This window comes from Spermophilus citellus (genome assembly GCF_964194105.1).
Source record: "Spermophilus citellus genome assembly, chromosome: 11".
NCBI lineage: Eukaryota > Metazoa > Chordata > Mammalia > Rodentia > Sciuridae > Spermophilus > Spermophilus citellus.
The window spans coordinates 110082747-110100180 of record NC_138192.1 but is presented as its reverse complement, the minus strand read 5'-3'; the positions used below and the strand labels follow the sequence as shown (position 1 = coordinate 110100180).

The 17434-nt window shown below is 38.5% G+C and overlaps 1 protein-coding gene across 5 annotated transcripts in view; it reads right to left on the bottom strand.

Moving 5' to 3' along the window:
- Positions 1-17434, bottom strand: part of MAP2 (microtubule associated protein 2) — a 290513-nt gene that overhangs the window by 29583 nt on the left and 243496 nt on the right. For 4 of the 5 annotated variants that reach the window (XM_081260555.1, XM_081260556.1, XM_081260557.1 and 1 more), the window contains exon 7: positions 16802-16879. In XM_081260555.1, the coding sequence (XP_081116681.1) occupies positions 16802-16879 (78 nt within the window). Of the gene's footprint in view, positions 1-369; positions 505-679; positions 887-1099; positions 4826-6553; positions 6800-16801; positions 16880-17434 lie in introns of all 5 variants that reach the window. The other variant, XM_081260559.1, reaches the window with a different exon arrangement.

Sequence of the window (17434 nt, the reverse complement as noted above, 5' to 3'; positions counted from 1 at the left end):
GACTTAAGCATGAGGGAGATAAATAAGCAAAATAATGAGAATGCATACCACGGTTAAATTCATCGCCATCGTCTAACCAAACACACAGAATGAAAATAGGAATCCCCAGAACGTGACACTAGAGCACAATGCCAAGATACAATCACGCACTGTTATGTCTGAGCATGACAAAGAAACAGATGGTCATGACCTCTTCTGCAGGGAGGGAAAAAAAAAAGAATAATGATACAAGACACTTAATAGCAAAATCGTTCATGACTACTGAGATTCTTGGAAGAAAAACAAAATGAAGAAGCTGCTACAGTAATGAGATTAAAAAAAAAATACATGTCTATGTTTGCCAGCCACATTGCAGAATTGAACAGTCACCTGTCGTTTTCCGCTTAACACAGGAGAGTTGAGTTGGTCTAGTATATTTGATAGCAGGTTTTAAAATGAATTTCCTGGAGGGAGAGTGGGCCTGAACTTCTGTTTTTTTAGCAAGTTCAGCCTTCTTATAAACTGCTATGAATAAGAAAACACAGAGAGCATACCATCAGGAAAAAAAATTAACATTTGGAATGAAACCAAACGAAAATTTCATCAATCATCGATTACCACTGTTAGGCAGTTTCTTCTATAAACGAGTAATAATGAAATACTTCAAACACAATTTTAAAGAAGTGATTGTTAAATGAACCTTTTTTCCTTCTCACTTCATCCCGGGAGACTGTGCTAGGTTCCTTTTTAGCTATTTTTCTTTCAGGAGTGGAAATTCTGCCTCTCCCAGTTTTAAAAGGCTTTTCTTTTCTATGTTTCTCAAGAGATGGTCTCCGAGCTTCCTTTTCAGCTTTCTCCTCTTTAGGAATAGTTTCTAACTGTTCTGTCATGATGCTTCTATCATCATCTGCGGATCAAAGCAAATCATGACAACAACAACAACAGCGAGAACATTAGTAACAAATGTACAAGATCCTTTGCATATTTAACAAAATGCAAATAAAGAGATAAAGGGATATTTAAAATGTTTAAAGTGGAAAAAAAAATCCCAATAGGTTATTGAGTTTAATTTGGGGTTAGAAAATTAAAGCAAAATGAAACAAAAAGACCAAAAGCACACCTTGAGTATCCACCCAGAGGCTGTCAGCATCCATAATGGAGTCATCGATGGTGGTCTCGTCTTTGTAATCGTCATAGGTTTCTGTCTTATACTCTGAAAGTCCGATTTCTTCTCTCTCTGGGGAAGCTGGAGCCTCTGGGGAGCCATCCTTAGGTTCTGCCTGGGCTTCTGCTGCCACTTCTATTTCCAGCTCTTCTTCATCACGAGGGGATGGTCTCCTTTCCACCTCGTGCTGTTCTAGGGCTGCAAAACGCACACTGTGGGACCCTGACTCTCCTTCATCGGTTGTGGTTTGCACTACCGTGATGAAATCATCCTCGATGGTCACCACGGACTCAATCACTCCTTTATGTTCACCTGGGCAGGTCTCTACAAATTCCTCCCTGACACCTGGGATACCCAGGTCGGTGATCTGGAGGGTGTCTGAGCGGAAGAGCAGCTTATCATATTCGCCCCGGGCTTCTATTTCTTCTTCCTCAGCCTCTGCTGGTTCAGACACAACCGCTGCTTCAAGCAGCGGTTCGGCAACATCGGAGGGCGTCACTGATATATCAGGGGTCTCTTTGCTGTCCTCCTTTGGCAGCTGAATAAATTCCATCTGGACCTCAGCTTTCTCATCTGCGGCTAAGTCAGCCTCTGAGACAGCAGGGGGGCAGGGTATTTCCACGGATAATTTGATGGCAACTTCATCTTGAATTAGAGATGATTCTGGAGATGTTTCCTTTTTGCCCTCATCAGGTTTCAAGGACTCCATGGTAAGGCTTTCATGCTCCCCGCTAGATTCATAGGATTCCTCTTTGTCTACAGCTTCCTGGTGCACCAAGTCAGGCTTGGCCACCTTCTCTTTGACTTCTGTTTCATTAACTTTGGCAACTTCTTTCACATGGCCAGCCTCAATACCCAGGAATGCATCTGCCTCCTGTGGCACTTTGGATGAAGGCACCAACTCCTGTGCAGCCTCCAGTTGAAGTTCTGTGGTCTTTCCATCATCAACATTCAGCCCTGAAGCCATCTGTCCAAAGTCACTGACTTTAATATCGAATTGGCCCTGATCAGCTTTCTTCGAAGTGAAGTCAGGTCCTTGTTCAGCCTTTTTGGATGATTCTACCTCGGCTACCTCTGGCACTGTACTAAGACCTTTCTCCTCTTTCTCTGATGCTACCTCTTTTGATATTGGCAGTTCTTGGGCAGAAGCTTGTTCATGGGTTAGCCCTAATCCAAATGTCTCCACTTTACCACCAGCCTCTTCTGTCTCCTTTGCATGTTCTTTTAAATCGGCATGTTCTTCACCCTTTTCTAATACTGTATCCAGCTTATCATTAGCTTTCCTCTCCTGGTCAAACTCTCGACCCAGTCCTGCCTTGTCACCAGAGGTAGGAGGGGATGCTTCCTTCTCAGCACTGAACTCATCTTTGACTCTTCTGGCAGCTGCCAGTTTTACTTCGATCAGTGAAAGATCTGTGGCCAAATCTCTTCGAACTTTATCATCAGTTCCTTCATAAAAAGAACCACTCTCTCCTGACAAATTCTCACTGTCTTGGACAGGTGATGGGAGCGGGACTGTGTATTTGTTGAACACACAGTAGCCCAGGTCTTCGAGCTGACTGTCTGTTTTCACAACAACATGGTTTTCATCCGTTACGGACGGCAAGCCAGTACTGCTCTCCTCCACCACAGTCTCAGATGGAACTGATTTCCTCCTGGCCACCTCAGCATCTGCACTCACAGAAGCTAATCTTGACCTTGTGCCTGCCAGATCTAGCATTTCAGGTAGGTCAGGGGCCATGACAGTACCATTTTTGTAATAATCTTTGGCTAGGAAAGGGGACTCACAGGTGGTCTCAACTTGAGTAGTTTCCTCTCCGGTAGTTTTCTCATCTTGTACTTTTTCTTCTTCATCTTTGCTTTCTATTGGGAAGGAAGGGGCTTTCTCCATTGCAGGTGTGGTAGCTGGAAGATAATCGTCCCCTTCATCCATGCTTCCACTTGTGTTGGTCAGAATATCAGAAGCCAGAGGAGAAAGATCATGACCCCGACCAAAGTTAAATCCAAGTGCTATGGAATCCAGGCAAGACATGGGCAAATTGATGGACATGCTTCTTTGTTCTATTGCAGACCTACCGCCAAGTCCTAAACTTCTACTAAGAGTCAGATCATCCTTATTCTTGCTGTGGAGGTCCCGTTTCTCTCCATATACTTTTGGATCAATAGTGAACATTCTTTCTTGGGGAGAACTGGGTTCTTCAGATACTTCGGACGGATAACTCTGGGCAAGAGTGCTGTACCCGGCTTCTTGTGCTGGAGCACTGGGCTGGGATTCTTTTTCTGCTTGAAATCCCTTGTCACCATTTTGATGCTTGGGAGACACAGTATCAATAGACTCACGGGCACTTTCTCTTGTGTCACTTAGTTCGTAATAATCGCTACCCAGCTGAATGCTTTTTGTCGCTTCCTCTTTCAAGGCAGAGGTTTCAAAGTACTTGGACATTCCTGACTTATCTTCATAAAATGGCATGCCAACCTCAGCTGATGTCACAGCCTCGGCTCCTTCAATCTTATGGTCTTTGTCAGCAACTTTCTCTTCAAAAAGTTCCTGGGCTGCACTCTTCTCACTCAGTGCAGCTGGTTCTGGCATGACTTTTTCCAAGGTCTTAGAGGTCATGGTGGAATCGGTAACTGCAGGGAAGGAGTCGTCTTTCAGCACACTTATGGTATGCTCCTGGTCTTTCTGTTCTTCTTTTGAGAAAGTGTACTCTGTGGAGGTCTGAGTTACACCTGTTTCTTCATCTCTTGATTTTAAGGGTTCAATCTCTTTTGGTGCAGCCTCTTTGTCAGAAACGATAGTTTTATCTTCATGCTTTGGCTGAGGTTCCTTTTCAAAAAATGTAGGTTCCTGTCCAAAGGGGGTGAAAGTCTCCTTTTTCTCTTGTTTTATGCCCTCCCCCTCTTCCCCGAAAATTTTCTCTATGACAGATTCTTCCACAACTGGAAAGTGAGCATCTCTGGGTGAGGAGGGGATTGCTTCTGAGGCTGGTATTTCTGCCATTTTGTCAGGTTTATCTTTTTGTGGCTCTTCAACATCAGAACTGTCTTTGGCAGTAGCTGGGCCACTGGTTTCTTGTAGAGATTTTTTGTCATCTGGTTGTAAGAGGACAGGGGCAAAGGGTGTTGCTTCTGTGACTATTTCATTCTTCATGACATCTACAGGAAGAGTGAAACTTCCTGCTTGGAAAGGACTGGGCATGGGAGAATCAAACTGCTTCCCCTCCCATCTTGGGATATCTTCGAGTACATCTTTCTCTCTCATGGGTGTCAGGGGGCCAGGAGATATTGGAGCAGCTAAACCCCACTCATCCTTTTTTGTTTCCATTGGCATTTCAATGAACCAGTCTTTTTGCTCTTTTGGAGTTGGAGGCTCTGCAGAGAGGCCAATGCCAGGCACTACTAGGCTTGGTTCTGTCTTCTGTTTTATGTCTTCGAGGCTGTCACCAAGAGGGTGCCCAAACAGAGCAGGAGGTACCTCATCTCCTTCTGTTCTTTGCATGTCCTTTATCTCAGAGGAAATTTTAGTTGTCTCCGGCTGAGGAACTAAGGCAGCATGTTTAAGGTCTTCACCAGGCTTACTTTGTATCTTTGACTCCTTTTCCTTTTGGTCTGAAGGTTCAGCTGTAGAGGGAGTCAATGCCTGTTGATCAGGAAACTCCATCTTCGAGGCTGTAAGTAAATCTGAAGTAATCGGGTTGATTTTTAAGCACATAATAGACAAGGGCTTTCAGGCAGTAAGCTTAAAATTATATTCTGAAATGGCAAATGAATGGTAGGGCAAAAGGAAAAAACTAGAGACCATGCAAGCATGCTACCTGTTCAAAAGTCAACATGAAGATGTCAGTTCTGAGATCTGTGTGTACTATAACTAAAATGAACTCCAGTTGTAAGTGATGCACACAGGAATTATAAGAAGGGTTTAGTTCAGCCTACTCACTCTTGTCTGGTGTCTCTTAGACATTATGTCATGTGTCCTATAATAGAAAATTTGTGTGCCTTCCATAGATAAAAGTTACAGATTACTGCATTTTGAGTAAGTAGCTATTGTTAGTTTACAAAAAGATATATATGAAGAACTAAATATGAATAAGGATTGATTTCTAGAGAAATTTTTCTTAGGTTTCCTCATTGGAAAGTAAATTGGAAGTCCTTAGGCAGAAGGTCAAGTAATCCTAATGATACATATATTAATAGTTTCAGATAACTTGATCAACAAATGCCAGGACTGATTTGGGGGGCATTAAAAAGTTCCTGGTATAACATTTAGAAATCATCTGGGGTTCAATTTAAGGAATATAACCCAATATTTGCTGTCAATTTGTAGGACATGGCTTAAAAATTGATAAGCCAGTTTCTGCCACATTCATAATTTTTAATTCTTGACCATTACTTAGTCTATATGGTAGATATAAGAAAATCTAAATTATACCAACATTGGGAAGTCAGATGAGTAAAAAATTTTTTTCAATAGAATCAACTATTAAAATATCTTTCTCCCTATGGTCAGGACATCATTTCCTGGGACATGATCAATGGTCAAGCATTGACCAGTAGCGACTTTAGTGGTTATTTTCACAGAAAATGAATGACATATTCTTATTTTTATTTTTTTGCCAATCCAAAAGCCTTCAAATCCCATTGTGTTTTAAGAACAAAGGCATTTTTCTGTGATCACTAAAGCTAAATGTAGTTATCTGGAAAAGATTAGGGGAAAAAATCATAAAATTCAATCATCTCTTGAAGAGCAAGTGTATTTATTGATCACTACTTTATATACTTGTGTGTCTTGATGTAATAATAGAAAATTGTGTGAACTTGTAATAAATGTTATATGGATGAAAAGTCAAGAAGGATGGGGGTGATCAAAGGGGCTGACTGCCATGGAGAGAAAATGACATGGAAAGCATCAGTAGGAGCTCTTAAGGAAACCAAACCAGTATTCTTGAAGCACAAAAAATATATAGCACTTTGCGGTTGCAAACAAAAGCGATTCTGTCATTAAGCCTCTATGTGCCAAAACCCAACTTTACGATTTGAAAGAAAAGCATATGAATTGCTGTCCCAAAAATAAAAAAAACAAAAATATACATGTATTAGCAATGTGACTGGCAAACACTTGAGATGAGGAGGGAGGGTAACTCAAAGCTCACACAGCATCGTCAGCCTGCAGCAAAGCGTATTGTATCATGGCAAAGGACAACCAGGAATCTGCGGCAGCAGGGGAGAACCGTGCGGCCACACAGCACCTGTGCAAGCCACACTCTGCTCATGAAGCCTGTAACAGCGGTCTGGAGATCATGAAAAGACCCAGCGATGAAACAGCAAATAGCGTTGGAAAGGCGTCAGGTTGGTAAGCACTGGCGAGAGATCACTTGCAACCAAACACATGCAAATCCCGGGAAAACACACCTTCCTGGGCAGAGGAAGGGGTTTTTACTTCTGGCGACACCTCCTTGGCCTCTTTTACACTTTTCTCATGCAGAGCCCCTGTCAGGGCACTCTCTTCTGGAACTATCTGGGCCTCCGCACTAGACTCCACTTGGCCCTCACTGAGGCCCTGGGGTTGGTCTGAGGACTTAGCAGCCCCACACTCTTTCCCAGGAAGAGCAGCAGGTTTCTCTTCCTCAGGCATGGGACCCTCTAGTGTTTCTTCTTCTTGGAGATGAAAAAAATGTTGACATCATGACCACAGAACAACACATGAAAGGACAGAAATACTGTTTAAGGACACTTTCAGCTCCACTGGGATGAGCCCCCCAGGAACTTAGGGAGGTTTTCTTTTGCCATTTGGATGAGCAAATTGAGAGTCAAATGCAATACACTTTATGAACTCACTGGGAAATTATGATGTATCAACTGCTAATGGTAATGCCTTTTAAAGTCTCATTAAAAGGCTATTTAGTTTAAAATTTGAGAGCTGAAAGCGTTTTGTTGATTGATTACCCTTTAGTGGCAATGACGGTTAAGTTGCACGCATGTGGAAAGCTTGCTGGAAATAAGAGATGGTGCTGCCAGGTAACAGATGGTTATGAAAAGACAGATGTATTGATGTACTGAAGAAAAGCCTTTAAACTTGTTAGACGTGTGCTGTTTTCTCCAATGCAGGAAGCCCCTACATCCTGATTGGTTTGTTTAAAATGTGCAAGCTTTGCTTACGGAGTCTTGGGAAAGAGAAAGAAAGGCCTTCCAATAGCCAACCAATTATCTTAACAGGTTCATCAAAAAGTCCATCAAAACTATTTAAAATATATTTCACTTTTCCATCATAAAAGACTATTAAGTCGATTATGTTATCCTCACTGAATTATACAGTGCCTGAGAAAATGAAAAATTTCAGGAAGCAAAGAATTTTGAAAGACAAAGTCAAGATAAAATTTACATCATATTACTTATAAAAGTCTTTCTCTGGTACACAAGTGTTATATTGTTTAACACCTGGAAATATCAATAATGTAGTTCATGTGTAGCTTTCTTTGACACTAAAAAGAAAAATGTACATATTAGTAATAAAACTTTATTTCTGTAATTCAAAACAAAATTGCCAAGAAAAGATAATGGAGTAGTAACCAAGTTGCCAAAATATCCCCCCCAAAAAGTGTATACTCCACAGAAAAACATCAGCCTTAAAATGTAAAAAATAAACTTACTGGAGGTTATAGAAGATTATGTTAATTTCTTTTTCATCTACACTTCAAATGCCAATAAAAATAAATAAATTTTACTTTAACCCATAAGGAATTACAGGAAAATATCTAAGCTGTTTTACAGTTTTGCAAATAGGAGATTCTTATGAAATTTCCATGAAATGACTGTACATTGTTTAAATGATCCTGCAGGAAAGACTACAGATGGAAAGGAAAAAATTTTTCTTTTTAAAGAAATATTAGCAACCTGGGGGTTGAGGACAACTAGTTCGTCTATCCCTTCACATTTAGTACTCAGACACATCCATTTTTATAATTTAATTTTATAAGTAATACTGGAAAAATTCCAATTCTAACATTTCTAAGGAGACTTTCATAATGCATAGATTTTGATTACAGTTAAAAGGATTTTAATATAGCTGCTTTATTAATGGTACCTTATTAGCTGAAGTCTAATAGGGTTAATTAAAAAGTTTTAAAATCCATGTCACTATTTAGCATTCCATTTTCTCATTTTATATAAACTATGCTTGTTTCTACTGTACCAATTCCTCATTCAAAAATCCCCATATTTTTCTTGTTTTAAGTTCACACTGTTAGATGAGCTTAGTCTCACTCACTGTGGGTTCTACCTCTTTATCAGAGTGTCTGAGCCATTGGAGTGCTTTGTTTTCAAAATGACCCTTGAAGAAACTCATTTTCATGAATGTTCTTGTGAGCTCATCCCTCATTGCCTTAGAACTACCTTCCCTGATGTTAAATATTGTCCCATTAACTATCCCAATAACTTCTACATTTAAGCATGTTATTTTCACATGTGAAAAAACTTCTTCACCTGAGCAAAACTACTTTTAGCTGTACTTTCTTTACCAGACTACTAGTTAGAAGGAGACAAAATGCAGCCACCATCCACTTATTTTATCCTCACACTGCCAATTATACACAAGGGTCGCCCAGCTTTATTAGGCTAAAAGGACAAAAGCTTTGAATCATTTCTTTCATTTTAGCCCAGCTTTACTGAGCCACGAGTTAGTTACCTAGGAAAGCCTATGTAGTTTCTGCAGATGACTTAAAGTAGGAAATAAATTCATTCCATAACATTTATTCAGCTCTAAACAGATTCTTCAATCTCTCTCTTTTAAAGAGTAATTGTATTAACATAGTGCTAAAAAGCAGGCTAATTCTATTTAAGTCCAGTTCTAGGAATATTATGTATCCAAGGACAAAATTCGGGGTCAATTTTTTGGTTTGGGTAAAGGACACATTCTTTCCCAATTGATGTATTTGCAAGGAAGCAGAAAGGAGTCATACTTTGAACATTTGAACTCTTTTTTTTCTGGGGGGGGGGGGGTTCTTTATTGTCTGTCTGTCTACATCTCAGAAGTAATGATATTAAAAAAGGAAATGCCAATGAAGTTTAGTAGTTATTGAATTTAAACTATCCTTTAAGCAATTTTGCCCTTGATCCAAGTCAATAGAAAGCATGATTCCCCTGCTGCAAAGTAGAAATTACCTGTACATGTCTCTCAAACAAAGTTTAAGTAAGGCTTCTTTTTTGTAAATTTTGAGGCAATTTTTTGGATGGAGACAATTGATATTGATATAGGGACTTCACTTTCATCTGGAAAAAACAGACTCCTGCCCCACCCACCTCCACATGAGGACACACTGAACATGATGTGCATGGTACAAGCTGCAGGCAGGGGAGGAGGAGCAAAAGGGGACCATGCTTGGTTCACCTTTCTCCTGGCCTAAGTGGGCCTCTGCACTCTGCGCTGTGACACTGGGGAGCACACTAGAGGTAGTCCATTCTGAGCTGAACAAAGGATGCTCATAGTACTCCTCATCGGAATTGTAAGGGTCATCATCAGGCACAGACACCGAGATGGAGGGCGCTAGAAGTCTACGCCTCTCCCCGCTGGTGGCAGGTTCCTGGCTGGGGAACCTGTGTAGAGGACCCACTTGATCCTCAGCCCCTTCATCTACAAACAGACACACAGGAAGAAACTGCAGGGAGAACTGGACAAGACAGACACAAGATCAGACGGACAGACAAACACGTCCACAAGGACACAAAGGGTCAGGAAAGCAGTACAGCGAATGGAGGGTGGCTAGCAAAACCAAGCTGATGGAGGATGGCCTAGGAAGAATGTTGCATGCTTCAGTGGCTGCTGAATTTAAACTGTCCTCTAAGCAATTCTGCCATTGATCTAGGTGAATCAAAAGCATTGATACCCCTAGCTGCAAAGTAGAAATTATCTGTACATTCCTCTCAAACAAGTGAGAATAACCAAATAAACATTGGAATAGAAACAAAACATTATACAACAAATGCATTCATTGGAGAAAATTTCTTCAGGAAGATTCATTCTTATTCTTCTATCAATATATTTATAAGTCAAAAAAGACAAACAGTTGTTAGGCTCTCATGCAGGTATGACTATGGGGAGAAACAGTCCCTGTTTGAAACACAACTTTATCTAGGATGGACAAATAGTTGGCATTGTAGTTAATTTAGTTCAGATTGATTTCAACTAGAAAGTATTTTTAAATTTTAATTCTGTTAAGAAAAACCTATGAAGCATTATTCTTCTTTCCTGCCTTGATAAGGAGGAAGCAGTCAACATGGATTTCTGTTGGATGCTAAGGCTGATGGTATCCCAGGAGCATCATTTTAAACACTGGTTCTCAACTGCCTGGTGGGAGAAGTTCAGTACATTGTTTTTAAGAGTCTCCCCAATGTCATAAATTTGTTTTCTTATGTTTTGCTTCTACTTTATAAGCTTAATACAGACACAATGAGTTGAAAATTCCTAGAGTTGGCTTCAAATTCATCAAGACTGTATTCCATGCAGCTTTATTTGTACCACTGGCCTTGGTTGTGCCTGTTTCATATCTCTTATTGCATATTTCTTACTGAAATGCTAATGAACCATTTTTATTTCTGCCCTTTCCTGTGCTTGGCTTGGAAATTTGCATTATTTAAATAATTTCCCTAAATTCACAATTATAGATCAGTCAGCTTAGCATCTTAACTCTCATATAATTCAGTGAGCTTTAAGGACCATGAGAATAAACACCATTTGGGTTCCGATATGGTGCAGAAATCACATCTCAAGCTTATCTGGCAGGTTACCAAGTTTGCTAATCATTATTTACTCATATCTAGAAATAATTTTAAAATTTCATAACTCTCAATAATAAGAATAAAGTCTATCTTACCTAGCTATGTTGTTTTTACTTCAATCAGAACTTAAGCAGGCAGAGTTAGAGCATTAATTTGCAAATGCATTGTATTTTTAGGATGGTAACTTATTTTCAGCAATCAAGTGCTGACAACTGGAAATAAAATAAGTCTGAAATCGTAAGGAGACTAAAATAACACTGTGGAAAGAATACTTTTAATCTTTTAAGCACATTATTTACTGATTGTTCCATAGGAGTTGTTTCTGGACGGATGCTCAGAACTTTCTCAGCCACAAAACTTATTATATCACGGGACAGCAGAATCCTAAAATAATGTTTGATATTATTAGTTCAACTCAGCACAACTTCTCAACTGAGCTGATAATTGCCTAAGATCTAGCCTACCACACTGACTGAATCATAGCCCTTGGCTTATCACACATCCCAGCCATTCATATTTTCCCTAGCAAGACCCTGAGACTATAACTCCCCATTCCCCATTTAGGAGCAAGTAGCTCCTAAAATTTCTTATGTGTTGAAAAGATCACATAGATTGTCAATAAGTGAAAATAAGATATTTTTCTCTATTTCTCTCTGCTTTTCAATATTTATTTGCTGGAAAGTAGAGCAGAGAGTTGGTAGACAGATGCAATACTATTCATTCAGATGCTTCAACCTTTGGAAGATTCCAACCTCCTCTTTCTTGTTGCTATTTCTCTTTTCCTAAGTGCCAGAATGTAAAAACAGACCAGAGCCTTGCTTGAGATCTGTAACCTCTCAAAGAAGCAGTATTTTCTATTCTGTAGAACTTTACTCTAATCAGAACAACAGAAACATCAACAGAAACTTTAAGGGTTCCAGTGGAAAAAGTCTTATCTGTCGTATTTGTATGGCCTTTAGCCAAGACAACTTCAAAAGGAGAATCTGGCAAAGTCCAGTACTCTCTTGGAACTATGTGCTCTATGTACTTTGACTGTCTTTAGGACCTGTGAGTGAGTTCATCTATAATACAAGCTCCAGAGGTAAGCCAGGAAAGCTATGCCTAGAGGGGTAGCTAAATCCCAACCTCTCACGTGGTTCCAATGAGAATGAAGAAGATATTATATTCTCATTTGTTACAGAGCTGAGCATTGCAAGTACTTTAGGATCACACCCAATGTGGGTAAGGTACATAATAATTATAAATAAATGGAATATTTGGGAGTGGTTTGTAACAAAGAACTCCCGTTTGAAGAGAATTTACTTCCATAGTCTCAGAACAGGAAACTTGACAAGAGCCAGCTTTAGTGATATAGTGAAAATGTAGGTTGCAGAATTAAGATTTAGACCTGAATTATGGATAAGCCTTTTATCCAGAGATAAGCCACTACATTCTTGGTAAAAAGTGGAAATGAATAGAATGTCTCTGTGGGTCTCTGGGAGGATTAAATGTGAAGATATTTGTGGAAATGCCAAGCACAGTATTTCACTCCATACATGTTAGCATCCATGTCTTCAATGTACTCAGTCATGTTTCCAAGTAATTTTGCTCCTTCCCTTTATTTGACACACCAAAGTTTAAGTTGGAAAATTTGTGAAAAATTAAACTCACTTCATAACAGTTAGTTTTGCTCTTTAAGGTAACAATTGAATACATTCATCTTTTTTCTATAAGTAGACATGCTTTGGGTCATCTGTTTTTTTGCAACAAAATATTGTTTTATTTAATAATGTGACATATAAAAGAACAGGGTGACTTGGTGTGCCCTTCTCTTTTACGTAGTCCTTTTAGATAATTATAACCTTCAAAAATGAAGTTTACCTACTTTCAATGGAAGAATAAACTTCCCCTAGTTTGCTTTTGTTCAATTTTTTTTAAAGCATCTGGAAATTTATTTGGGGTTAAAGTAAGGTTTGACACCCTAAAACAAGCCTTGGTTTGTTAGCGCCCTTTGATACAAATGAGAAGTTACTTTTGTAAGGACTACAGCTCGCAGGGCATCAGTGAGTTTGATTTTTGCTTGTTGTGCATCACTGCTTCTGTCCCCCAGTGCACCGCTAGAGACAGCTGGCTCCACTCACATGGTTCTCTACCATCCCTAAGCTCTTTCCATCCTGTCGGCTTTTGAATGGGGACTCCTTACCTTGCTGACTGTTTCTGCTGCCTCAGCATGATATGGAGGGAAACTGCTTTCAGATTACCAATTATGATGTCACCACATCTGTGACAACAGGAAAACACTGCCCTGCAACCCTGGAGCAAACCTAAGAGGGCAGAAGGATCCCCTGTTTATTTTCAAAGGATCCCACTGTACTTGCATAAACTTCCAAGTTCTGACAGTTCAGTCCAAATGACAAGTGTTAGGTTTAGGCCAAAAATAAAAAGGAGATTAATTTGAAAACATTATAACTAGTATTGGATAACTGTACCATGGTTTCCTTTCTAAGTGTGCTACTTGTTGAATTTTTTTCTTCAAAATCCCATTAAAATGATTTGCAGAATAAGATATAGTCTGGGAATTATTAAAACTACATTAATTATAATAAATGAGAATTTATAAATGATGGTAATTAACATCTTAAATTATTTTCAGTGGAGGCTTTCATGTTTCCCCTTTGGGAAAGAACAGTTTTTAAAATGTTTGATAATTAATAAAAAGTTAGTGTATCCTCAGTATCACTGAATTAATTTAGCCCAAGAGCTCTCTTCCACTTGTGTAAAAGGATTGGACTGTGACACTCATTGCAACCTTAAAATTGCTTTGAGGGTACATCAAAGAGGGAAAATAACCTCCTGGACAGAGTGAAGAAGCCCACTCACTGCCTTTCCAACATTCCTGCTATTAGCAGGACACTAATGGAAACAGTGCTGCATCATTATAAACTGACTGGATTGAAAAATCAAATGGTTCAATCCTGTCTTTTTGTGTCTTGTCACTAACTTATTTTTTGACAAAACTAAACAAATAAACAAAAAAAACCCTAATATTTACTGTATGTAATGTAAGTGTCATTTAAAATAAAAGAGGCAGTATTTTGATCATCTAGACTATATCTTTCGCAAATTTAAGATGAGAATATTATCTAATTTTTTAAATTAATAAAGTAGAATTGGTAAAAAATTTTTTCATATTACTCAAAATGGTTATCCATTTGAAAACAAATCATTAAACCATCATATAACTTAATGCTTTAAAAAAAATTTAAAAAAACAAGTTAGGTTTGAAAATATCTCTGAATAACTTTCAAGGGGAAGTAAGTTGGCGCTGTCCCTGGATATTATTGAAACACTCTGAGGAAGATGTTCTGCAATGTAAAGGAAGTGTTATTCTGGAAAGCTGACTTCTAAGTAACCAAAACATGAAAGTGATTCTATATTTCAATTATTCATATTTATATTATGTCCATGATGCTATCTTCCAGAAAGCAGGCTGGGTGGCTTCCCAGATGGATGGCAGGACCCTACTTCTTTTTCCTACTCTAATTCCCAGAGAGAGAGAAAAAAAAAGTCAGTAACTTTGATCTCAGACAGACTTTGGAGTACACCAGTTCTATCAACATCATATCCCTTTCTGGGTTAAGAGGATTGTCTGGCACTTGAATAGCTTTCAGTGGCTCAGAAGCATTTTCAATGACCTGAGAGAGTACACTGTCATGTAAGGCTGTCCACTGCATTGGGACTGAAGTCCAGGCTCCTGACCCCACAGGCCTCTGCTTACTCTCTTTCTTCCACTCCTCTGCCCCTTTCTCACTACCTGTTAGCCACGGGCCCTCTTCCTAGAACACTGCACCTTCTTGCCCTCCTGAATGCTCTTGTGCATCCTGGTTCCTGTGCCCCAAATTCCCCTTTTATCCATCTTTGCTTGGCCACCATATCCTCATGATTCTGGGCTCTGATTCTTAATCATCCCTACACCACCCAATAAAATAAGGTTTTCCTTGCTGTTCTATCTTAAAGCTCCCTGGTTTTATTCTTTCCTGGTGCTAATTCAATTGTAAATTATTCGTAAGCTTATTTACTGGATTTCTGTTCTCCACTAGACAATGTGCTCCTTAAAAGCAGGGATCATGCCTGTTTTGCTCACTAACACAGACACAGAATTTGCAGAGTTCCTAAAAAAATTGTAGATGCTCAACAGATATGTGCCAGATGAGTGGATAAACATAGGCCCCAAAGAATCTTTCAAATCCATAAATTTAAAAGTTAATCACATTTTAAGGAAATCAACTAATAATCAGTGGCTGTTATGCAATGATTACTATCTCTAAATGTTCCTTTTTTTATCCCCTTAGAATAATTTTGTTTAACAATATTTGGGGCATTAAATTTAGAAAAAAAAATAAAAGTCCTTAATTTAAGAAAGAAAAATCTTGCTATAAAAGGGTTAGGTTGCTAATTGCAATGGCAACACTGTAATCCCAGTGACTCTGGAGATTGAGGCAGGATGTCACAAGTGTGAAGACAGCCTCAGCAATTTACTGAGACCCTGTCCCAAATAAAAAAAATAAGAAAGGCATATAGCTCAGTGGTAAACTACTCCTGGGTTCAATCCCTGGTATCAAAAAAGAAAAAAAAAATAAAAAGTTTAGGTTAATAAATCTGTGACAAAAAAATCATATTGGAGTTAACAATATGTAGGTCAGAAATTTAGATATCTATATTAAGTATTCAAAGAATATTTTAAAGAAGCTGATTATAAATTATAAAAAGTCTTCTGTGATCAATGTTATTCGTTTTTTGTTGTTGGTGGTGTTGTTTTTGTTTTTTGATACTGGGAACTGAATTCAGGAGCACTTGACCACTGAGACACATCCCCAGCCCTATTTTTTTGTATTTTATTTAGAAACAGGGTCTCACTGAATTGCTTAGCGCCTCACTTTTGCTGAAGCTGGCTTTGAAGTCAAGATCCTCCTGTCTCAGCCTAATGTTATTCAGTTTTTAAAACAGCAAATTGGTCTCTGATGTGACAACAAAAGAAAAAAAAAAGAAAGAAAAATAAATAAATAAATAAAATGGAAAAGTTTTAAAACTCTGGTTTTAGTATATGAAAACTTAAAAACAAGCCATTATTGTTTCTCTGACCTAGAACCATTAACTTGTATATCATTTTGAGAGTTACAGAAGGCAGAGGAAAGCTAAGGCTCGATTGATTGTGGTTTCAATATAATTTAGGTAAGTGACTTTCATCTCAGATTCTGAATGGATCTTCTTTAAAGCCACCTCTCTGTTTTATCAATGACAACTGAAAAGCTGATGTGCCTAAACATATTCATGGACAATAACAGGTCTCAGCAGGAAAGGAGCTGTGGTCTCAGCTTCTAGTTCACTGCTCTCAGTGTCAGACCTATTCATGAAGTTCTTCATTTATTCATTAATATTTATTGAAAGTATGCTATGGGTCAGGCCCTGGGAGAGGTCTTGGTAAAATGGTGAGCAAAATAGACAGTTCCTGACATGTCCATAGGAAATGTGATTCCCCCTATAATGGCAATTATATTTATTTTAATTTTTGTTCAATCCCTTACAAGATGGGATTTTGTCTTCTCCATTAAAACACTTTATATGAAGTAGACTGGTTCTCTATACTTATTCTAGCAAATTAAACACAAAGTTCTCTTTTCTTTTACCAGGAGATTTTTACTTTTTTATGTACCATATTCTTTGACTTCTGATTTTATATATATAAGGGATTATGTGCATATTTTAGGATTTTGTTCCTTTTTGACTATTTTCGACAAACTCCAAAGCTGGGTCATATGTTAACCAACACTGAAGCCTGTGTATTATGCAGTGAAGTTCAGTATTTACCCTCTTTGAGAAGACAGACCCTGTGAGGTCAAAGCTTACCTTCCTCCACCGTGACTGTCTGCTCTGAGGCTGGCGATGGGGGCGGAGAAGGGGGCAGATGAGCTGTCTCTTCAGCTGCTATAGACCAAACAATGAAGAAATGAGACACAATAATTAATCTTATCAGGCCAGTTGATGTGTAGGTAGTTCTTCCATCTGTAAAAAGGCCTCTCTATGAAATGCAAGGGAAGACTCAATAGTAATCTGTTTGACTTATTCTTAGGCCTATTACTTGATTCATATATTTTTGACAACTTAAAAAGATAAACATTTCATATTTTTCAAAAAAGTCATTTCATTTTCTCCATAAAAATGACTTAAAAAAATAATGCTAAAATTGTATCATTAATCTCCTTCCTTTGTATCTACTTATTCAATTAATAATATATTTAATTTTGACCCTATATGCCATATAAAAACACAAACAGGCAGGCCTTTTAGTTTGGATTAGGCTAGTCCAACTGAAAACATATTCAAATGCTCTCTTGTTCAGCTTCTTGATCTGGAAACAAATGTTACCTTGATCATTCATGGTCATGCAAGCTGACATCATTAAATAGCCTTTTGCCCACTGAGTCTAAAGCCAAAACCCATCTTTTCTATGCTTTCTCAGAAAACAAAATGAAGTTGTCA